At 38.0% G+C, this 24,443-nt stretch overlaps 1 protein-coding gene across 4 annotated transcripts in view; it reads right to left on the bottom strand.

The window, feature by feature from the left end:
* Window positions 1–982: 982 nt before the first annotated feature.
* ash1 (histone-lysine N-methyltransferase ash1) overlaps window positions 983–24,443 on the bottom strand; it is a 39,218-nt gene continuing 15,757 nt past the window's right edge. For 3 of the 4 annotated variants that reach the window (XM_076123603.1, XM_076123602.1, XM_076123605.1), the window contains 18 exons: window positions 14,115–14,309; window positions 13,833–13,968; window positions 7,888–13,759; window positions 7,612–7,805; window positions 7,390–7,528; window positions 7,128–7,293; window positions 6,598–6,754; window positions 6,383–6,483; window positions 5,903–6,253; window positions 5,458–5,779; window positions 4,991–5,220; window positions 4,807–4,906; window positions 4,543–4,697; window positions 4,016–4,276; window positions 3,679–3,848; window positions 3,312–3,414; window positions 3,000–3,167; window positions 983–2,915 (listed from right to left, as the gene is read on the bottom strand). In XM_076123603.1, the coding sequence (XP_075979718.1) occupies window positions 2,622–2,915; window positions 3,000–3,167; window positions 3,312–3,414; window positions 3,679–3,848; window positions 4,016–4,276; window positions 4,543–4,697; window positions 4,807–4,906; window positions 4,991–5,220; window positions 5,458–5,779; window positions 5,903–6,253; window positions 6,383–6,483; window positions 6,598–6,754; window positions 7,128–7,293; window positions 7,390–7,528; window positions 7,612–7,805; window positions 7,888–13,759; window positions 13,833–13,968; window positions 14,115–14,309 (9,114 nt within the window). In that variant the 3' untranslated portion in view covers window positions 983–2,621. The remainder of the gene's footprint in view (window positions 2,916–2,999; window positions 3,168–3,311; window positions 3,415–3,678; window positions 3,849–4,015; window positions 4,277–4,542; window positions 4,698–4,806; window positions 4,907–4,990; window positions 5,221–5,457; window positions 5,780–5,902; window positions 6,254–6,382; window positions 6,484–6,597; window positions 6,755–7,127; window positions 7,294–7,389; window positions 7,529–7,611; window positions 7,806–7,887; window positions 13,760–13,832; window positions 13,969–14,114; window positions 14,310–24,443) is intronic. The other variant, XM_076123604.1, reaches the window with a different exon arrangement.

Here is a 24,443-nt window from a genome sequence, read left to right as displayed (position 1 = left end):
TCTACATGTAAATAGCCATACCTACCCGTAAATACATCCATGACGGATAAGGTACTACTGCGTCAGAGCTTTTCCACTGCACTGATTTACTTGGCCCATGACAACTCCATGCATGTTAATCTGTCTAGGCCTACAGTCTATCCTATCCTAGTAAAGAGCATACTGTAAAAGGATCCAAACAAATGTTCTGTTTTACCAAGAGAAGAATATAGAGTTGTATTGTTATTTTTATCACACCTCTGAATAGTGGTTATAATTGTTCAATCCCTTTACGTTTTTATGGCCAATCAACGACCAACGAAGGTCGTTGATTGAAAAACGCTGGTTTCTAGCCTGCCCTCCGAAGCAATAAGACGCTCAAATACTTAAATATCGCCTAGGTATATCATTTTTTTTTAAATATTACCCTTTCATCATACTTAATACTTATTGCTTTCTGAAATCTTCACAAGCGCTGTAAGTTTATGCTAGCATTTATTGGTAATTATCGCATTAGCATACCTATTGTCTTCTAAACCGAGATGGAGTGATTTATAATGAGTCAATTAGTGCATCAAACGCAAGTTATAGTAGTATCCGTGCAATTTAGAATGTCCTGTAAATAGTTTAGCCATAGCTGCCAACTTGTAGCCTACTTTACCCATTTCATACATTTTCTCCAATTAAAGTCCAAGTTTTTCACAAACTGCGATGACAGAAATAAAGCTTAGATAAATTCTTATACCTAACTGCGATACATCTGCATTAGTACCAGAAAAAATCAATGAGACGCATTCTATATCTGCAGGAATTTGGAAGAGGCATTAGTGTGATTTCCAAGAAATGTTATTGTACCTTAAAATTTCATCAATATGCAGTCAACTATAATTTCCTAAAATACGATGTTACTTTACTATGTCACTTGCCAATCTAAAAATAGTAGGTAGGTATAAGGGATGAGTGTTTAAAAGTTTATTACTTTTGTACAAAATTAAACAACATGTTGATCCAATTTAATTTAATATTAAAACATGAGTTACAACAAATGGCATCTTAAAACATATAAATAGTAAAGCTGCACGTTATATCAAATAAGTAATTAATAACACTTCCAATATTTACTTAATGTCTATAAATAGTTTGAATTCTTTGAAATGTGTTTAGTTAATTTCATGTCAATCTACATAAATATATATATAGAAAATTTCATAGTATAAATTCATTACTTTACGCTGTACAACTCGACTCGAATCAGAGTTTTACACCGATTTACAGTCAAATTAAAGTACTTTATCTCACATTCGCGCTGTAGTTACATTATTATGTAGTCAGCACCGGTATATTCGAACCACACCGTCGTATTTAGTGATGGCAAATATATAAAAAGAACAAAACCAAAGGTTTATAATAAAGTACATCTAAGTAAATTTTCAATAAAATGCAATAAATAAAAAAATATTCCAAAAATCAAACTATTTATATCTCAAGCAGAAAACAATTTTGATGTCAAATGACGATAATAATTGATTTTTATAAATATATTTTTGATCCCAAAATGTTACCGATCGTGAAGATTTCGATCCAGATTTGTGATGTATTGTAATCGACCAGTAATATTAACATGTTATAACACAAGATTAGAAAATGAAAACTGTGAACCTTATTTCTAGACTATGACTATTGAAAACTATTTCTTTCACTAGTTAAGTACATACTTGTAATTGTTGTGAATTAACTAACTATATGTAGATAAAATGGATATTCAGTTTAACGGGAACGTGTCTATCTGTGGTACAAATGGTATATCGATCGTTACTTATCTAACAAGGCAAAGATTTCTAAAGTGCAAATATAAGCAAAAACAAATACATATCTCAATATAAAATATTTAAGTCTCTCGCTTTATAATCACTGTCAATGTAACTATCTACGAATTGTCTAAGTGCACACTATTTTGTATCTCAATAACAAAACGTATGTCTATGTACCGGTTAAATCGAACCGAGCGCGTCGGAAACGACTCTCTTTATATTTCAACATCCAGATCTCGACATAAGGTACATTCGATTATTATTGGTGGCGATTTGTACTAGATTTTGGGACCAACGACCTCAACACCCGCCACTACCGTCGATAAGATTAATGCGCGTTAATCGTAAAGAAAATACTATAGACGGCTCTTAACATTAAAAAAAACAGTGAAACGTTAAAGTCACTAAGAAAAGTATAAAAACTAACAGTAATTTACAAATAAATTAGAAACAAAAACAACTTTGTTCTCTTCGATCACAATTTCAAGGCCGGCCAGAGGCGTCCGAGCGGCGCGAAACGGGCGCGCGACCCGAACGACACGAACGAGCGGAAACGCCCCCCGCCCTCCCGAACCGGGGGCAATATATTACTATCGTCTCGATTAAAAAGTAAAACAACCGACCACCTCGACGTTACAATATTTACAACTTAAAGCGAACGCGTAAAAAATTAGAGAGATTTCGGGGCGCGACGGCCGGCCCCGCGCGCGCCCGCCGACCGGCCCGGGACGCGAGCCGCCTCCCGGGCCACCGAGCCATAACGAGGACTTAACACTAGGCGCGCGGCGAGCCTGCGCCACTGCGGCGCTAGCAGGCGCAGCACGCACGGCGTCAGGGCGGCGGCGGCGGCGCGCGGCGGGCGCGGCGCGGCGCCAGCAGGTACGACGCGTCCAGCGCCGCGCGCCCGCCGCCGCGCGCCAGCAGGCGCCGCGCGATGCCGTTCACGCGCTCCTTCTGCGCCGCGCCCGGCGCCGCCGCCACCCCCGCGCGCCCGGCCTCCACGGCCGGCGCGGCGCTCGACTTCTTCTTGGGTTCCCTGGGCGCGCTCTTGCCGCTCCCTTCGGAGGGCGCCGCGACGTTGCGGGCCGCCCTCCCCTTCAGGTACTCCGGGGACACCTCGTGGGGCTGCGGAAGGGAGACGAGCGGGTCAGAACGATTGAAACGTTTACGTTTTCGAACGTACCTCCGAGCGGCTCTCGGTCTACTCACCGCGTACGTGCGGGTTATCTTCAATCTGTGCGGAAAGTGATCGAAGGCGTAAGGTCTCGTGCAGATCGGGTACTTGGGGCGAGATATCTTGGTGAAGAGCCGGGCGGTGCGGTCGACGCGCAACTCGCAGATGTACACGTGCGCCTCGGCCGCGCCGACCGGGCGACCCTGCGAAAGTGAGCGGTAGATATAGATTTCGATAATGTAAACCGTCGCTCGAATCTGTACGCAACTGTGTGAATTCGATACAAAGATTTTTATATCGATCGATCCGTTAAGCGAAACGAAGTAAAATAAAAACGGTTAAATTACCTTGCAATAAGTATTTAGATCCATAACCCAGCACTGCGACATTACGAGTTCGATCGGCACCGCTTCATACAACGGCACGCGCATGACTTCGTTGTGGAAGAATCTGTAATAATAATTATTATATTAGAACTGACTATTTTATTTATGCTATATTCATTCTTATACCACTGGAGATAGATCACACCATAAAGACTGACACCAAACGAAGAATGTCGCATCGCGCTTGACAAAGTATGGCGCAACACTAGCGCGACCAGAATTGTGTAAATTGTTGTGGTGGCAACCGATAGGTAATAATTAGTAATAATGCATTCTAGTAGGGCTCTATCATCACAGACTGCAATTGATTTACGGTACGATTACTAACTTTCTTGTTGGTTCATGGAATGTCTCGTGCGGTCTCAAGTAATGATGTCCGTAGACGTATCTCTCTTGAGTGTCCTTATGCTTCCAAAGGCGCTCCACTCGGAATATATCCAATTCTGAGACAGGTATCTCACCAATAGTCTGGTATGTATGCTTGCGAACTTCGCCTTCCTGAAATATTAACAAATTCGTTGAATAAACAAGATACACAATAGATTGGTATTAAATTATGTTTTATACTAGAATATTTTGTTTGCTGCCTAGACTGATAGAAGGTAGTACATTTAAAATACATATTAAACACAAAAATGTAAGTATTTAATCGTTGAAATACATACCTTATTTGGTGTAGCCTCGTCAGTCTTATCTTTCCCTTTAGCGATATTCTTCAGCTTCTTCCTATCGACTCGTTTGGTTTTGGGCGAGTCCGTCTTGTCTTGCCCTTTCTGGCTAACGTCGGGATGCTTGTCGTCGATAGGAATGTCACGCAACACGTACACCGTGTCGCCTTGGCGCACTTGCAAGTCGCCGCGCATTAGCGATAAGTAGAATTGGTGGCCCTCTTCGGTGTACTCGTCCAGCGGAATCTCACGATCCACCTGTAAGACGAAATGTCAGGGTTAATAAGACAATATTAAGCACAACACCGCAATACTAAATACACAAGAAAGAAGAAAATGTATTGTAAATGAATAAGTATACGCAATTCCTTACATCCGGTATCTGAGATAGTTTAACGGTAGTTTATCTATTTAATAGCGTCAAAACTCATACAAAAAAAAAACGATCACTACCGTTAAACTACCTCAGAAATCGGGGACAAGTAATATAGATTTTTTATTATAAAAAGGGTAGTGTGGTGTACCGGTGCGGGTGCGCAGTGGTGGCAGTAGTGCGGCGCGCGCGTGTCGGCCACGCGCATGCAGCGCGCGTGCTGCCACACGCCGCAGCCGCCGCCGCCGCACTGCACCATCAGCCCCTCCTCCACGTGCAGCCCGCAGATGCACATTATCACTTCCTCTGCAATATTAAAAAAACATGTCAGTTACATACGGAGACCCGACTCGTTGGATTCTCGATGAACAGAAATCTTTAGTGGAATCAGTTACATAAATATAAAATTGCTTACCAGTTTTAGTTTTCTGCAGGAAGCCCGGTGGCAGAGGTTCTTCGGGACCGAGTATTTTGGTAAGGAGGTCTGCATAGTCAGACTTCGTGGAATTGTATACCTGGAAATGGATAGTTGTGCTTTACTTTTTTATCCGTTACTTAGTCTACCCTTTCCATTTTCAAAGTATTTCCACAAGACTTACTTTTCTAAGCTGCGCTGCAGCCGCACCTAGCGTAGAAAGTCGGCCATGTTCGCGCATAACAGAAGCAAAGATGGAATTGACTTCTGAATCAAATTGCGCGAGGGTAGTGTAGTGTCCAGCATCTACGTTCTGCTCAACTGTAGTCAAGTCCAAAGTACCTCCATCCTGTAATTTGCTACGTTCACTCTTTGTTCGTAGCAATGGTGTACAAATTGGTCGATCTTTCTCATCTGTTAAAAATAACAAAATAATATTGTAGAAAAATGATTTAGTGCGACAGAAATATTTTTGCAATTTTGTTTATTGATTATGATATAGTGCATCCAGCAGTTTCCGCCCTTATTGTGTCTTTACAAAAAGTTATTTGATTAAATAGGAAAAAGTAATAGCGTGATCATAATAACATACACTCACTTTAGTTTTTAAATGGTACTTAGATCTATGGATGTACTTATAATATATTTTACCTTTGCATTCAAGGAGCGCTCGGCATAGAGCTTTCAACACAGCATTGAGTCGTGTAGCGCGCGGTGCAGTAGGATCATCTTTGGGGCGTGGAGCGCGAGGCGTAGCATCGCGTAGAGCTCGTAGTCTCGCCAATGCTCCAGCTTCATCCATGCTTCGAGCCGGAGCTAGCGGGTCTACGGTGCATACGCTTGTCGTATTAGCTATTACGATGTTCGTAGCGGCAGGGGCACTAGTCGGTGCGGGCGCCGGCGTAGGTGGTGCAGATGGGGGAGGTGGTGAAGTCGGTATCGCCAAGGACAGACGCTCGCGAATGCGCCGCACCTGTGAATTATAGTATGCCCATGATCAAATAGCAAATAAAAATTATTAAAGCTTAAAATTAGCTTTTTAGTACACGGGCTAACTTAAACTGATAGGATATTGCCATAAGAACCAATAACTCACGTTTTCTAAGTTTCTTAAAAGGAAGCAGTGTCGATCTCTGACAAGAGTTTTCTCCTTGACGCTGAGAGGTTTCATCTGTGGTTCTTGCCACAGCTTGTTAAGATGTTGTTGGTACTTCAATATCGTCATGTTCTTTATGTCGCAGGAGGAAAGCGCCTGTTGCTCGGATTTCTTGTTGCACTTCACCGCCTTGCGCGGCCGACCGACTCGTGGTTGGTTTCCATTTGATCCTTGAGACTGACTGGACGCATTGGATGGCGTGCGGGATTGCGTCTTCACCGGCTGTTTGGTGATCCTCTGTGACTTGCCACCAATAACTCCTCGACAATCTTCTGAGTCACATTTGCACGGCTGCAAGATTATCATGATATTTATAAACAGTATAAAAGGTAACATTTCCCAAGCTTACGAGAGAAACAAATGACTTTCGCTGCCCATTTCACACTTAAAATATTTAAAAGAATAACTATCATAACATACTTGGCCCACTGCAGGATTGAAAAGTGAGAAGTTATAATCATAGGTGAGTTCCTCATCTGGCTCGATATCGCGAAGTGCAAACAGCGCCATTCTGAATGTACCTGAAAGGTGAAATTAAACAATTTTAAATTTATATTTTGATGGAAAATATACACTATACATTATTATATATATTAAAATAACAACAATGTTATTTATGTTTTAGAAAAACATACCATTAGAGGTCCACTTTTGCATTTCGCAGTTGGGACGACAGGAATGGTTGACAAAACGTCCGTCACCTCCCATACGGTGGCCATCGATAACAAGACCACCATCCAAATGTAAGCAGTAATGGTGAGTGTCGCGCGCGTAACGAGTGGCCATACGCTCCTGAAATATGGATGGATTTATATCATTTAATGTTGTCTAATAAACAAAGACTTTTGGAAGTTATGTGTGTATTAGAAAAAATCAGCATTTGTTCCAATGGTGAAGAAAAACTTGGTGATGCAACCTTGCATGCCTGAGAGTTCTTTGGAAAAGTTCTTGAAGGTATACAAAGTCCCCAACCCGCCGCAATTGACCAGTGTAGTGTGTGGGCTCTAGGCCTAACCCTTCCCTTATTTGGGGAGGAGACAATTGCCCAGCGATGGGACATTAATGGGTACTTTAGGTTTGTTAAGTTTTAGATGTCTTATATTTGCCTCTTAGCGGGCAAAAACACAGAAACATTTAAACCCTTATTTAACATTAGTATTCATACCTTAAATTCTTTATCAGAAACGACTTCGCCAACATACTCCAGAATAAAATCTCCGGAAGTAATCTTGTGTTTAGTGCGCACTCCCCATCCTTTATTCTCAGTCATAAATTTCTCCAATCCTGACGCCCATTCGTGACGCTGAATCCGTTGATTCTTACATCTGTCTCTGCAATCAAGACAAAACCAAATAAATCAGAATTGCGAATAAAATTATGTTAGATAAATTAAAACTGTTTCTATGTGTTAATGAAACAATATTCACCCGCAAGGACACAGTTGTGGTGAACATTCCGAATATACTAGTCTGTTGATACAATCCTCGTTACATCCCGATGATGGCGCGCAATTACACGCAACACTCTCACATTCTTCTGCAGATGGTTTCACATCGTAGTAGACATCTGAAAGAGGTCAATTATAAATAGTCTGAACGTAATAAACATCAACATTTAATATAACAAGCTGCAAATTAATTTCGACTTACTTGTGCGTATTTTTTTGTAGTTCCATGACGGTACAGGTTGATTATAATGTTGCTGCCACCAGATGTCGTACGGCAGAGTGAAATGCTGCAACCTCCTTCGTACCCATCGCTCACAATAAGGTGGTGGTGCCAACAGACCAGGCGGAAATTCCGTTTGAGTAACAAGATTCTTTCCTTTTCCTTCAGGCTTCGGACTAAAACAATAAGGATAGAGAATAATACATATTTTATGTTTGAATTCAATAAAAAATATAAAATAAAGTAACTTATACTTACTCTTCCTTATAATAATCAGAGAATAGACCCGCAACCAAGAACTTTTTGCGAAGTCGTGGATTTCTCTTCGATATAACAGGTTTGTCTCTATTGTCCACACTGCTTGCTGGGCTGTCATCACGCGACGAAGCCACTCGCTTTTTACAAATGATGTTTTTAGATAAACTGTCAATACTTTTCTCAAAATCAATTTCTTTTTCATTCAATGGTAGAGGATCGTTTTCGTCGTGGTCTCGAAGTGTATCTAGAGAAGGTTCGCGAGACTTAGATGTTACTTTGCGGCTTACGACAGTGTCAATTGAGCTTTCTCGTGAACTAGATTGAACTTCCTTCTTCTTATTAACTTGACAAGATCTTGATTTTCTCCTTGCAGCTATATTGACGGGTTTATTGACTCTTTCCAACTCCACAAGTGCTTTCTTGTTTTCGGTTTTCTTCATTTTATTTTTAATCTCCTCGATTGGGTTATCAGAGCTTCTTGTTAGTCTTCTCTCACTAGGGCACAAAATTGCAAGACTTGATTTCGGCCTCAGAGCGATTTTGGAATTCCTCTCCACGACTTTTCTCTTTGAAAATATTTCTTCAATTTCATGAGATGGTGAAATTGCTCTTGTCTTGCGTTTGAGTCTTTCCAAGTTATCCAAGCGACTAACAGGTCTATCAGGTTTCAAATTTAGAAGACTTAATGGTATAGAGTCTTCTGGATCGTTACTAAGAGAGCTAGCCAACGAAGGTATACTGTCCGTCTCGCTAAGAACTTCCCATTTATTAATGTGGTTCTTAATCTCCTTCTCACCTTTATTTTTTAATTGCAATGCTGGTGCTCTCAAAATAGACGAGTTCATAGCTTTTTTCTCACTACCAGTATTTTCAGTGCTATTGGTTTTATTATTATTGTCACTTGGAATTTCTTTGCCTTGCAGTTTTTCCAGCGCTACCACTGTTAATCGACCTTGTTTCGGACATTCATCTTTATTCAGGACTACTTTGAGTTCAGCTTTCTTGTTTGTAGTACGTTCTAAGAAGCTGCTCATTGCTTCTCCATCTTTCGGTACTCTTTCGAATGCTGAGTTATTATCGGTGTCTGAAGTCATATGACTATCCGAAGTAATATTGTGAGAGCTATCGATCTTCTTCTTTTTCCTTTTTACACTAGGAAAACCAGTTCTGTTAATCGCTTTACGCCTCCTTGTTTTCTTTTTAGTGTCAGCTGATTTGACATCACTTTTTTCATTAGTTTCAATCTTTTTGGGTTGCAAAACTATCTTTTTTGCAGGTTCATTAATGAGTAATCGCTCGGCCTGTACTTTGGGTACTAATATCCTTGATGGTAAAACCAATTTACTTTCTCTTAAAATATTATTAGATTTTTTCTTCTTCTTGTTTTCATTTGACTCTTCATTGTCATTACTTAAATTTCTTTTAGGTTGTCTTAAGTTGTGACCTCCCGTGGTCTCTTGAAGTTTGTCAGATATTACAGCTGCTATTGATTCACCTCTTTTAGGTCGAATTATTGGATCTGGAGTTTCTGATATTAAAGCCAGAGGTATTTCCGACTCCGTGTCAATGGGAGCTAGCAACGCATTAGTCGCAGCTTTGATATCGTTCTTGGCTTTCGACTTGGCTTTATTTAAATCAGATAACACGCTCGAGACGCATATGGACGATTTAGGTATTTGATCCTCCAAATCAATGGAGGGTTCGAATATTCCTGTAGGTTTGTCAATATTGACAACAATAGCTTGTCCGGCTGAAGATTCAGGCACTCTAGTCTTTTTGGTATCAATGGTTTTGCCCTTCGACACTGGAGATTTAATAACAGTAGCTCTTGTGTTAATTTGTGATGATTCTTTCTTAGTCTTGTCGTCACTAGATTTACTTGAAGGTTCTACGCTGTTCTTCTCTTTTTCCAATATACGAGATTCTATAGATTTACGTATATTATTATTTAACAAAGTATCTAGCACCTTTGTAGCTGCACTTGGATTTATTTTTGATACGAGGTTACTTGTTAGACCTTCTAGTCGGTTTTTCTTTCGAGTCATAATTTCAGATTTTTGTGCCGGGGGTATAGAGCTTTTATACAATGAACGAGCAGACATACTCTTCAATGGGTCGATTGAGTTAGCGTTAGATGTAGACGCATTTAGTGACACAACTGAATCACATTTTTGTTGCTGTGAAACATCTTCTTTAGAATTGTTTTGATTGACGTCTTTTAGCTCTTTAGCACTTGATGTTGCAACAACTTTTTCCTCTGATAACTTTTTGGATAAAGACTGTACAACTTGATCTAAGCTTGAATGTGTTATAACTTTGTCAGCTTCTAACCTATGTCGTTTTTTGGGTGTAACTATTGGTGCCGAGTGGCGAGTAGGTGATGATTTCGCCTCGGATCTGGGCGATGCAACCTTAGTAGCATCTTGTTTACTTGATTCTAATCTAACGTCATCTTTAGATTTTGGTAAAGATTTTTCCAAGTCGTTTACCATCTTATGCACAGCTTTAAGTTTCTCAGAAGTTTCATAAATCTTCTTAGAAAGCTCGGATTGCTCAGCCGTTGGTCTTTTAATAGACAGTTCATCGTCAGCAGCGGCATTTGTTTTAGGTGATTGTTCTTTTGTGGGCGTACTATTTGTATCGTCCATTTTGTCTGTGTTGTTATCAGAGGCTCCCACACTTCCCAGTCTTGAAGATTTCAATGCTGATTCAGAGTTCTGAACTTTTGAGTCCTGGGTATTATTCAACTGTGTAACATTTTTTGAACTATCACAATTCTTTTTATTTTTTTCATTGCCCTTTAATTTAGGTGAATCTTCAGGTGAATTGCTTTGAACATCTCCTGTACAATCGGTTTCCGTACATAGAAATTTTTCAGGGCTGGTACCATTCTTTGAGTTTTCATCAAATTCGGTGGACACCAGACTTAAACTTAGCGAGTTACCAGTTGATGAGTTTATATGGTAATGTCGCTTTTTAAGTGGTAATTTGTGTTCATTAGTGTCTTTGCCTCCCTTGCTCTGAGATTCAGCTAATTGTTTTTTATGTCTTCTTTTAGAAGTTGGTGTCGCTATTTCTTGATTGTCCGATGTTTTCCGCTTTTTGGATCCCCTTTTGATTACCTTTGTAGGCATGGAGTCCACCGACGACTTTTCTGTTTTAGGCGGATTTTGTGTGATACTTGCGATTAAATTAGGGGCTACTTGACATAGTTTTATAAAATTTGTGACCAGACTATCCATATCTTGACTAAATTTTTGATCAACAAGTTCCACAGCTTTTGTATAAGTCTCGCGGCACTTTGAGACTGATCTGGATCGGTGCCTCCGTTTACTTCTATGCCTGTGATGTTTATTTTCTGTCTTAACAGTAACTCGAGATATTCTTTCCGTAGCTTTCAAATTTATTTTGGGTGGCGCCAAAACGACTGTTCTCCTATGTTTTTTAGTTGGAAAAGACGGTTTCAAGTTCGGTTTTTTGAAGTTAAGAAATACATTCCTAGAAAGAGATTTATTAGGCACATAACTATTCTTTGCTTTCTCAAATACACCAGGCAGTGGTTTAGGGGGAGCTTCTTTTTTCGTGTTGCTTGAAAACGTATTACCATTTTTTAACTGTTTTCTATTTTTTGGTGATAACGATCTTGAGAAATATTTAAAGTTGTTTTCATTCTCTTTTTTCGAGCCAGGTAATCTAGACGCTGTGCAAATAGGTGATGATCCAAATTTATGCGAGAATGCAGGTTTTAAGGCTGGGAGTGGAGTTCCAATATAATTTGGTTTGTTTGGTGACTTCATCAAGGTATTGTTGTTGTTATTGTTGCTCACTTTAAAAATATTATGGGTCGTTACGGGTCGTTGCAGACCACTGAATACAGGTCCTGGTGCAAATGGATCCGACGTATTTGGTCGAAACACGTGCTTTTGATTTGTTTTTGAAAATCCGAAGTCATACTTTGATGGCAATGGATATTTTGTGCAGACACTTACGTACTTGGGGCTTGCGCTGGACTTCCGTAAGTAATTGTCACACTCAGAATCACTTGAACTGTGTCCTAGAGTCAAGTTACTGAACGTTTTGTTGGCTAACGATAATATCTCCTGATCCGACACAAAATGTTTTTGATTCTTATAGTATGACCTGTCTCTCACCGACCTTGTCTTCTTTAGCTTTCTCATACGTCTGCGCATGCTCCTGACACTGTTATCAGTTTTGTATCCCGATTTATCACTCTTATAACCAGATTTGTGATCAGTTTTGTAACCTGACCGGTAAAAATCACTCTTGTAGCCAGATCTACAACCATAATCACTTTTATATCCAGATTCAATGAGGCGACTACAACTTTTGTATGGTTTGAATTCATGATCGCTCTTGTAGCCAGATAATATATCTTTATATTTAGGATTTAGGTCAATTTGTTTCCAAGTTGGATCAAGTGGATCGTCTGCAGCTGCCTCATTTTCACTCTGGTTATCTCGCCAAGTATTACTAAACGATGTGTTATTCTTTTTAGGTAGATTAGCAATTTTATTGTTTAATTCTTTTCGTTTAGCGTATACTCCTGATAGCACAGACCTGTTGGTTGGTATTGAGTCATCACTATCGCCAGATTCGTATTGATTTTTGTCCTTTAGAGTTTTAGGTGTATTTTTCGTGGTTTTCGTTTTACTCATTGGTTTCCGACCCACTTTTTTCCTTGGAGGGTACAATACTCTATCAGTAGCATACAACATTCTGTCTAACGCGGCTATGTCCAACTTATGATCATTCTTTTTATTCTTGTCAAATTTATTTTGTTCTTGTTTTAATGGAACTGGTGATGGTGCTTCCGTTTTAATTTGCTTTATTTCATTTTCTATTCTTTTTTTATGAAAATCACAGTCACTAGAATCAGATTTGTTCTGAGCTCGAATTCTGCTTTTAGACTTTGATCTCATTGCTCTTCTTTCTCTTGTGGTGTTTTCTTTTTGAATAGACTTTCTACTGAGTCTATTATGTGTCTCATCTACATCGTGCCTTCGCAGTGGTGAATGAGTGGGAGAGTTGTGGTTCGAGAGAATACCTGAATCCGGAGAAACATTCGGAGGATCGTTATTGTTATGGAAATTCATTACGTTCACCGCCGATTTTCCTTCTCTGTGAGATTCCATGCCTTCATCAGCTTTGCGCACTTTTCGAGGTCGCCCTCTTTTTCTTCTAGATTCTATAACAACGTTTTTAACATCTTCTTGAGATTCAACAGAATTCGTGCTAATCGTATCTAGTTTTTGAGAATCAATATGACTTAAATTATTTACATCGGCACCGGCTACTGCTAAAGGAGAACTTTTTAACAAATCACTAGCACTTCCTAATTCTGAACCACCCTGTGTAATATCCAGATTCATGAAATCATTATTATCAACACAATCATCCAGACTTGGTGGGTTGGTAATTGACATACCAACAGAGTCCGTCGCAGAAGTTATTTCCTCCAGATCTTTGTTTATCAACGAGAGTTCTTCCGTCTGCTGTGGACTTAAATGTTGAGTTGTTGATAAGAAATTGGGCGCAACAGGCGCCATTTCAGGCAAATTATTAATTTGCCCGAGTACACAATCGCTTATTGTTCCAACACCCTCGATGGGATTCGTGTTAATCCCACATGGCATCGATGTTGCCGCTGTAGTTAGCGGCGCTGTACTGCTGAGCAGTTGCGTCTGAGCCACAAACTGCTGCAACAGGCTGGAAGCGTAGTGCGTTGTATTCGGATGAACAGGATCCGAGTTGGAGCATTCATTTTCAGATCCAGAGGAATCAGCCGTAGCGCGCTGTATTGCTGCTGTCACCATATGAGGCGTCAGTTCCATTTCACTACTGGACCCGTCACCTGAAATAAGCAATCGTAATTAAATAAAGAAAACAGAGGCACCCATCTTTCTAACTGTGATCCAAGGACTCACCATTATCAGCAATCGACTTGTCGTCGTTGTCCGGCGCCGCGTTGTGCACTGCAAAGGTCGAGAAATTGGGCTGTTGCGCCGGCGCGCTCGATGTTTGTTCTGGAAATAGTTCCGCAAGGTCTGCATCGTCGATGACCTGAGAAAGATATTTCAGTATATCGCTTTAAATAGCTTATGCAAATGAGATATTCGATTCAGACTATTACTGATGTGCTACTAAATAACAGGAAGACTAGATTAATAAAACCTCCCGTGTCGTTCTTATTACTTGAAAATCAGTACCTGTAGTGGACAAGCAGCTGCGAGGGCAACATTAGAGTCATCAGCTGATGCATGTGCAGAGCCGCCAGCGGCGTCTGCGGTGTCCGAGTCCGATGATGATGAAGACGAGGACGAAGATGACGATGATGAAGATGAAGAGCTGGACGACGATGAACTAGTGGCACATGCGACGCTTTCCGCCGCACCCGACGTGAACTGCAAAGTAGAAAGTAATTTTAAACAATTTGTACAACAATGTTTCTTAATCACTTTAGGTAAGAACTGGATATTTACTTTAATATAAGTTTGTGAAATTGTAGGCAATCACAAACTATTTTAACGGGACAGCGAGAGGTGCGATTAGCGCCCAAGATTGATTTGGCGCAACTAGTACCGTACCGACAGTGAGGTGACGCAACGCCAGCAAGTAAGTTCCTCACTGACCGCAATACACACCTTAGGTACTTGTTAGTACCCATTCAGATCTCATACACGGCTGCATAAAATTTAACGACCGCAGATTGAGTTTTATCTAAAAATACATACAGTAACTAAAAATAAGTATTGGCATGATATGATTATCTACTAAAATAGCTTATTTAATTAATAGTTTGCCTGGAATAGGCATGGAACAACAATAGCAAACGATTTTATTTATCCATCTGTTCCTATATTGCCTTTTCGAGAATAAAAAGGACAGCACACGAATTCGATAAGACAACGAAAGCAGAGAATTTACTCACTAGTATTATTTGACTAAACTAACACGCCTCGATCGGCTTAACTGGCCCGTGCTCGCACGCATTGCTACAGTTAATAATTATAATACGACATGGTTGTATCTCTATCAATCCGTATTTCTTCAGCACTATTTCAACAACCAATTTAAACTGGTTGGGTGTAATGAAATACTATGATTACGTTTAAAGTATGATCAATACCTAATAAATTAAGAGAAAGGCTTACCATTATACATCAATACATATAAAACAAAGTATCTGCCTATAATCAACTTCTTATAAATAAAATTGCTGATATTCACAATTTGGTCTAACTGGTATATGGAATTTAATCGTTTTTGTTCCTATTTCATAAAAAAACGGCAACTTTTCAGAAAATTAGTATTTCTTGATTCCTAAATTATATTAAGTATCGACTACCGTATAACCTTACACCCGCTATAGCCAAAGAAAATCCGTGGTTAGAAAATGATTTCTCATTCCAAACTTCAACATTCTTTCAGATCATGAGTCAGCGAGTAAATAAATGACTCAGAAGTTATGTACATGCGTACGTAAATTTTAAATGTAAATAGGTATCTTAGATAGACTGGATATAACATTTTTACATAAAATAGTCTCTTTGGTTTCTACCTATCGTTTTGAAAAGAAAGCGTAATTTTATGTACCAATGAAGTCTCACAAAAATATTAAGTTCACGTGCATGGTTCGTATAAAGTTGCATTGTTTTTACCATTAACTTGATTCTCCAAGGGTGCTAATCAATAAGGCGGAAGGGCTACCAACCCTCTGCACTGGAAGGGGTTGAGCAAGTGTCGCGTGGCCGCCGTTCTTATCACTAGCATATCAAATACGGCGGAAACTGCCGACCCTAAGTCCCACATGCTTGGTGTAGACAACATGGCTACAATTAATTAATGTTTTAAAATGATTCAGTATATTATTTCTAAAATGAAAATTCTTTATACTTAGTACAAATTAAATTGACTGGTGTTATTTAATGACATCATCTCTCGTAAATATCAAACCATCAAGATGTTGTTCATTTGTTCTAACGCGTTAATCTATCTATAGTAGTGCCGTAACTGGTAATAGGTACTTATATTTATTTAGGATAGATATCGATCTAGTGCACGGAACTAAATCGTACAATAGCTGTACATAGACAAATATGAAAGCACGGAACATTTGAATCGACAATGGGATAACAGTACCTATCTGAGACGGCCTCGTGATCTACGGAGATTTATATCTGACATCTAACGCCAAACAGACGGAAATCGTTATTGCACAACAATACTAACATTCACATGTATTAAAAAAATAAAAAGTATACCGTAATAATATCAGGCGAGGATACGCAAAGCATATAATTAAAGGAATTAGCTACTTTAGGACGTGTCAATTTTTAATACGTAGTACAGTTTGCCGCTGCCGCAACTAGTAAACAACTTTTTATAAAGTACGTATTATAAGTGCGATACGGTCATTGCTATGAACACAGCAAATGGATCTAAATATGTAACTGTATACTGTTGAAAACGGTCAAAAAAATCCATAATACCAAATTGTTCTGTCATTTCGTCACCTACTTAAAACTTTTCCCCTATACCTAATACATATCTACTTTGGTAATTTTAATCGAACTAAACGGCTTCCGAATCTTCTGCACCTCTGTACTGTCAGATATTATCAAAAATCGTTACATACTAATTAATTATATTTATATTCAAATCTTACATCTGAAACGAATGGTAGGTAGAAATTAATATTAAGCCAAAAGTTGAAATAACAACTCTAAAGTATAATACAAAATCTTATGTCAAATCTATTTTTGCTATTAGATCTCGGTAAACATTTCGTTAGATCTGGTCGACGACCCCAAGCCAAATGTCGAGAACAATACACGTGGAGCGTTTTAAACAAGTTGTATAAAATCGATATACCTACCTAATTTTATGCAGGGATTTATAGCTGCGAATTGTTGACTATCTTTAGGATTCTTCTTAGACCTTCTATAACTAAAACTATCTCCTAAGACTAGCGTCGTTGATATAAATCTACTTTTAGATTAGTATCGACATATTATCTCAAAGCGGATTCGATGAGAAAACAATGAAAGTATAATAATTCTAATCGGGTGTAGTAAGTAAACGGTGAGACAAGGCCATCAATTGCAATGCTTTCGATTCAATACATCATAGTGATTAATAAAGAGTAACGAGACAGAACGAGGAAATGTTGCGGAACATTGGCCGAGGAGGCCGTGAACTTGACTGTGACAGACTAGCGAGCGTCGCGCCTCCGGCCAACCGGTGTCAGATATTTGCCGCATGATGAATATTGGTGAAACTAAGAACACATAATGATCTTTATACAGAAATTTAGTTTTTAATATATGCGTATAAAAGCGCCTATCCTTTTTGAAAACTTAAAAATATGATTCGACGTGCAGTTCTTTCCACAGGTTCAATCTGCCCTTAGCATTTTCATCCTGCTGCAAACGAAGACTACCAAGAATATTATTTGATAAAGAAATGGATTCCTGCCGCTGAACTGCCGGGCATCTTGGGCGATTTATCATTTGTGGACTTGTGGTTAGACTTTACTGAGTTAATAGGTACATTGCAAAAGTAGGTTCCATTCCAATAAAACGTTACTGATTCATTGGTCGACGATATAAGTAAATATTTATGTGTCTGTTGACAAAGACCGGATAGCTGTCTAATGTTTATAGTCGCCGCTCTCTTATTCTCAGTTTGTCGTCAACAGTTTCATAACGTCCAGCATTTCTTGCAGTGCCGGTACGGTGGACCGGGCGCGCCTCACGACGTCGTCGCCTCATACTAAAAAGACTAATCAAGTACCATTCGACAATTCATTTTCTCCCTTACATGCCACCGCAAAAAGATCTTAATCCTTCGTAGTAATCGGTCGTTACAACCTTTCTGCAAAGATTGATAGTGTAGTACGAGGCCGAACGCTCACGTAATTGGTAACGATTATTAAGAGAATTTATATGCGATAAGTTGACAGGTCGTGGCTTGAGTTAAATTCAATTTAAGCTGCGGCTGGATTTAACGCGTGACATGTTTACGTACACGTTTCGAATAAAACGTACCTGTTATCGTCTGTATAATTACATATAAATAATTAAACGTAGGTACTACATATTTTTTAGGGATCTGCTATAGCACATTTAATTACAAGTACTTAATAAAATAAGAAAATAAAATAAGATGACAATTAAAAGATGACAGCTGCTACTAAACAAACCAACAATCAAATAAATAACTCGCCTGTGCACATAACAGTATCCTGTAGTAGTTTACTTCAAACTGTGTGTGCGTGTATAAGTACTGTGTAGTCCCCATTTACACATACGGCTAGTGGTCAGCTTATGAGCATATATTGCCATCGTCCGCGTTAATAGACGTTTCGCACCCATTTATTTTCAGTTAACTTTTTGTCGTTACATTTGCTAGCACCTACGCAATATCAATAATTTAGGGCTGCTCAACAATAGTCCTAACTAAACATCTGCACACACTGAATGCCAAGTAACATAATTGTAACTGGGTTTATATAGCCGCAGAAACGAGTAAGAAAGCAAGTGAATATACTAAAATAGATAAATATCATAACTAGTTGACGCAACAAGCGAGCATTAAACAAGTTGAATTGAAATAGACTACACAACTAGCCTTAAAAGTAGTTAAAATATTAATTGGCAGCCCTGAACGGAGACGACTATCCGGTGGCGGTTGATTGTACTCATCAAGGATTTCTGCACTCAAGGACGATGGCGGCTAGACCGATCGTGGCTGTCGAACGCCTCTTATTATTTCTCCTCAGACACATCTTGTTTTTGTCTTGACTCATTTATATTCATGATACGTATCGACGGTTATCTCTATAAATTAAAATATTTCCATTCGCCTCCGATGGAATCTATACACATCGAGCAATATACTTAAATGTTATGACACATATAGACAATCTTATTTAATCAAGTATCAAAGAATTGGTAGCAAAGAGTCAGGCCCAGTGGCACCTTTCGCAGTACAAATACACGAGTATTTATGATACAGTACTTAATTACTTTTAATTAATCACTTAAAAATTCAAGACATGTTAGTAATGTAAATGCTATACAACGTTACTTGTTTATCTTGTTATTATTCGTTTTGTTGTGCACGATATATCATGAAACACTCATCATTGTAAAATAACTGTAGTTATAAGTTCGACCAATTTATTACTTTTATTTTACGACGAGTAATTATAACATTTAGGAATGATTAACAGGTGCCACATCGCTTAAGAGCCATTAACTAACTATTCGAGTTCAAAAGGATATTGAACACAAACAAGCGAGACATGCTTGTTAAGATATATCTCATTGCTCGAAGCAATTTATTTAGTTTTTGTAAATCAACAAAAACGATTGACTATATTATGTACACAGGTTCACTCACCTCAACGTTTTCGAATGTACGAACCTCATTGTCTGCTACTATTTTTTGTGGCATATGGCTAGTTCATGGCAATTTAAACAAATGATAAATATTATGCTGAATATGTTGTAATTATATAGAAGCTAGAAACATTGTTACTCTAACATAATAATATACAGAATTTTGATATGATGACGAGTTATTGCTACCTATATCCAGATAAACAATGCAGTTACTTTGACAAGGTGGCCGTTGAGTCAAGGGTATATGCAAATACACGCAACACGTAAACAAAGCGTATTGCTCGAAGATCAAAAAACAAAATCAACATGGGGACAAAGAGGCAGCTCAACAACACATTACAAATAAGTTCTGTATCTGTAACATCAGATACTGTTTTTTTTAAGGTACAAGTTGCAATAATGGCACTAAATTATACGAAAACTGGGAAAATATTTATTTATTTTGAATATATTTCTAGTAATATTTTCCACTAGCTGACCCGCGCAACTTTGCTTGCGTCACGTCCCCGTTTTTGTAACATTTATCGTTGCTACTCCACTCCTATTGGTCGTGATGATATGTAGTCTATAGCCTTCCTCTATAAATAGGCTATCTAACACTGAAAGAATTTTTCAAATCGGATCAGCAGATCCTGAGATTAGCGCGTTCAAACAAACAATCTTCAGCTTTATAATATTAAGTATAGATATACAACAAATCGCACACCAATTCTTGGTTTTTCTATTTCCAGAAGCAACGTTCACTCTCCGCGGTTTATCATGTTGTTAAAAGAAGAATAAGCTTTTACCTAGTATCCAACGATGATAGGCAGTGTCAAAATAAATATGAACGGGCCCAGATAAACAAGGGAGTAATTTGCACTTGCATACTCAACTTATTTCAACAAGGAACAAGCCCACGCAAGATACGAATATAACATAAATAAATTCCACGACAATTACGACCACTTAAATGTGTACCGGATAACTCGAAGACTGACGAGTAAAGAAAATAATTGATTTGACCGAACAACCTTCTTTTGTAGTGATAAGCGATGCTCTGGCCAAAAAAAATGTAAAAGACATTCTGTAATATGCAAGAGAAACTAATAGGAACACATAGACAACTATACTGCAGAACATTTCACGAAACCATTGCAATGACTGACACGTTTACAGTTTAAACGCGTGAACCAGCATCTAAATGTAATAATTTATTGACGTCCATCTGCTGTTAGAAACGAAAATTTCGTAGTATTTTAACTTTTGCACACGTAATCTAGAAGTTTAATGGACAGAACCTTTAGAACTAGCTGACCTAGGGGGCCTTTCCTTACATTCGACTAATAACATAAAATAGGGTACATGTATTATTAAGTAAATCCATACTAATATTATAAATGCGAAAGTAACTCTGTCTGTCTGTCTGTCTGTCTGTCTGTCTGTCTGTCTGTCTGTCTGTCTGTCTGTCTGCTACTCAATCACGCCTAAACTACTGAACCAATTTGCATGAAATTTGGTATGGAGATATTTTGATACCCGAGAAAGGACATAGGCTACTTTTTACTCCGGAAAAATAACGCATTTCCCGGGAAAATTCAGGTGGCGAACGAAGTCGCGAATAATTAATATTATAATGACATTGAATTAACAAAATTCCGTTGTCATGGCAACTGTTTAAATGGCGGATATCGCGACTTCGTTATATTAAGAGATATAACTAATTTTGAGACTATCTTTCGTGAAAAAAAAGCATATTTTATATCATCACGCTACGACCAATAGGAGCGGAGTAACAGTAAAAAGTGTTACAAAAACGAAGAAAATTCTGACCCATTCTCTCTTATGTGACGCAAGCGAAGTTGCGCGGGTCAGCTAGTACTTAATAAATCATATTTCATACGATAACCAGTCAGTGAGCTAGATTTTCTCAAGTAACTTTATTTAAAGACAAAAAGTATAATTAAATTATAAACCACATGTGCTGTTTAGCGTGAAGGTCATTTACACGATTCACTGGAACCCAGACCAAACGCGACGAATATGACATCATTACTTCTAAAAGATATCTTGATTTAGTAAATGTACGTATGTATAATCAGTATGCCATCAAAAACATCCTGTAAAAAACCTCAAGTCTCGCAGCGTAAAAAGTGGTGAGATCTATGTAATACCAAGTCGATTAATCTGTTTAGTCTCTACTGAAAGGACCTTCTGTCTTAAGTTATTACATAAGTTATTATCATGCCAATATTAAAAATATTTCACGTTTAAAACAAATAAATCGACCTGGCCATCGCATAATTTGATTATTAGTATGTACCACACTGCACAGCACGACGGGCCAGCAACCGAAATCCTCACTAGGGTCCTTCCGAATATAATAATTAAGATGAGTATCTTAAAGAAATTAATGCTCCTGAAATTTTAATGGCGAATTTGTGTTTTCATGCGATGACCAAGTCGATTTATTTGTTTTAAACGTGAAATATTTTTAATATTGGCATGATAATAACTTATGTAATAACTTAAGACAGAAGGTCCTTTCAGTAGAGACTAAACAGATTAATCGACTTGGTATTACATAGATCTCACCACTTTTTACGCTGCGAGACTTGAGGTTTTTTACAGGATGTTTTTGATGGCATCTCACTTCTTTTTGTAAAGCGAACATAAGTCCAATTTGTATGGAAAGACGGTTATTTTTTTCATAATTCAACATATTTTCCTATTGAAATGTTGTTCAGTTTCATGGGCTAAACACCTTTAAGTTATGCCTCATACAGTAGGTACCTATGTACACCTATTATTTTCTATTATACTACAGTAATAATTAATTCATTAACTGCAAATGTAACCTTGTAATCCTATATAAATGTATAAGATTACAAAGTTATTCTTGCAGTTAATGTATTTAGAAAACTGGACTGAAATTAGAAAATATTGAAATTTTCCCATGATTAAGATACTAAATTCTATTTGTATTCTAAATTTGAAGCTTCTAAGTCTGCTAGAAATGCCTTAGACTTTTGATGATCGGTGAGTCAGTGAGTCAGTGAATCAGTGAGTGACAAAATTCAAAACTTTAACAAGTTGTCATTCTTAAAGTACTGGTTCAAATTGACTGAAATTTTCAATATACCGTGTTCATACAATGACTGATAAGTCGCTAAAAATTCAGGCTTCTTGTTTTATCCACAACGAAATTATAGGGGGTCGAAAATGGCTTGAATTGCTTCGAGAAAAGATGGTACGGCCGTGCCGCTTTTTTTTGCTCGACTTGCGGGGGCACTGCCGTGCCCCCAGATAATAAAGCATTGACTGCGGTAAGTGATGTGTCAACTCAAAAGCCACAAGATTAATGCAACGTGAGACCTACGCAAGAGTAACCGACATAAAATCATGCGGATATATCGTTGCAGAACAAATTAAATACGAATGTTTTATATCTATTTTAATACTTAATAATTATTCTAGTTTAAAATAACCAGAAGTTCAACAAAAAGTAGTTAATAAGTTTCCTAAATTTTGTCAACCAAAGCACCTAATGTCCCAATAAGATGAATATTAATTAATTGGAGCTCTCGATTTTGGACCTTACCAAGTTAGGTTACAAAAACAATTTTAAACACCTAAAATCCCGTTGACCTAGCGACCGGAATAAAGAGATTAATTTAATAGGTCTGGTCTGCCAATCGAGTGATGCGGTCAGAAGCTAACGAATAAATAAATCACGTGCTACCAGGCGGAATGTTCGTGTTATACGTTTGGTAAAAAACTGTTTGAATTCTTCTTGTATGAAACTTAGTTTTCTATAAATGTCGTAATCGAAAACAGGCCTTAGGCCCAAAACAATTTAGTATACCTAGTCATATTTTTGAATATCAATGTGCAGTTTTCTAATGGAGCTTTCAAATAGAGCAGTTGAAATAACAACGTAATTTAAATTACTCAGAGAAAAGTTTTAAGAAAATTTTATAATTGAAAAACGAAATAACTTAAAAAACCATTCGATATCGCTAGAATATCTATGTATCGTGCATTCACATTGTACGTTTTACTACTCAGAGTTTTCGAACTGAATTCTAATTCATTTATATCAAGCAACTCAATAAAAACAGGCTACCTATGTCTTTATCTGTTGTACCTACTCGTTGCAGCCCCGAAATAAAACCACGATAATGTTTGAGGATTTATCGGACAGGTACAATGTTAGTAGGTATTAAAAGGACTAAAAGGAGGATAACCAAACAGGAAAATGTGTTTCTGCTGATTGCTGAACACTCATTCATGAGACATTTGCGTTATTGTTTTAATTCAGTTCTTCCTGGCGGAAACGTGACTTAAAAATACAAAACAATCCTATTTAAGGCCAATAATAAAAAATATAAAAAAGGAAGGTCCACCAATACAATAACATCGATATAATTTCGCATAGGTATTTTCTTTAAGTATTTTCATAGAAATTTAAGTAGATTTTCGCCCAAAAACGGGTACGACGTGGCTAATGTGAGTAATGTCCTACGAGACACATTATGAAGTGAAATCACCCGGCTTGGTTACCCAACGATGGACGCAAACAATATTTTTCCATTCTGACCTTTCGTCAATGTGCTTACTATTTACCCTAATGAAAATATATCGTTATTTTTGTTAACAAAAATAAAATATAAAAAGCATTAGTACCACCTTTTAGAATAACTAATTGCTATAGTATATTTTATATTCTCTTAAGCTTAATTGTTTTTTGACCAAGGTAGGGTAGCTCCGTTCCAGACGGCCGACCATCGGACTGAACGTGTGCGAGGGAGGTGTGCGGACTCCGGCCACTTTGCTCATGCCCCAAAATTAGGAGTAGGTAATACACTTGCAATTACAATATACTGTCACGGAGCCAGCCGCACTTAATTAAAGTAATAACGTTGGTGGATAATTATAATAGGGGTGAGTACTACTTAATCGTATTGACGAGTTTTTCTTTTAAAACCCGTCGCAGTTTTAGACAAACTTTATTAAATAATAATTAAATCTACACCCGATGGCGTTAATTCCATGCATTTAAAAATTTAAATCAAATTTTATATGGTTGATGACTACTGTGAACAATCCAAACTGTCTTAATTATCTAGGTAGAGCGTAATTTAAACTAAG

This window comes from Anticarsia gemmatalis, chromosome 15 (assembly GCF_050436995.1).
Source record: "Anticarsia gemmatalis isolate Benzon Research Colony breed Stoneville strain chromosome 15, ilAntGemm2 primary, whole genome shotgun sequence".
Classification (NCBI taxonomy): domain Eukaryota; kingdom Metazoa; phylum Arthropoda; class Insecta; order Lepidoptera; family Erebidae; genus Anticarsia; species Anticarsia gemmatalis.
This window is presented reverse-complemented; position numbering and strand designations above follow the sequence as displayed.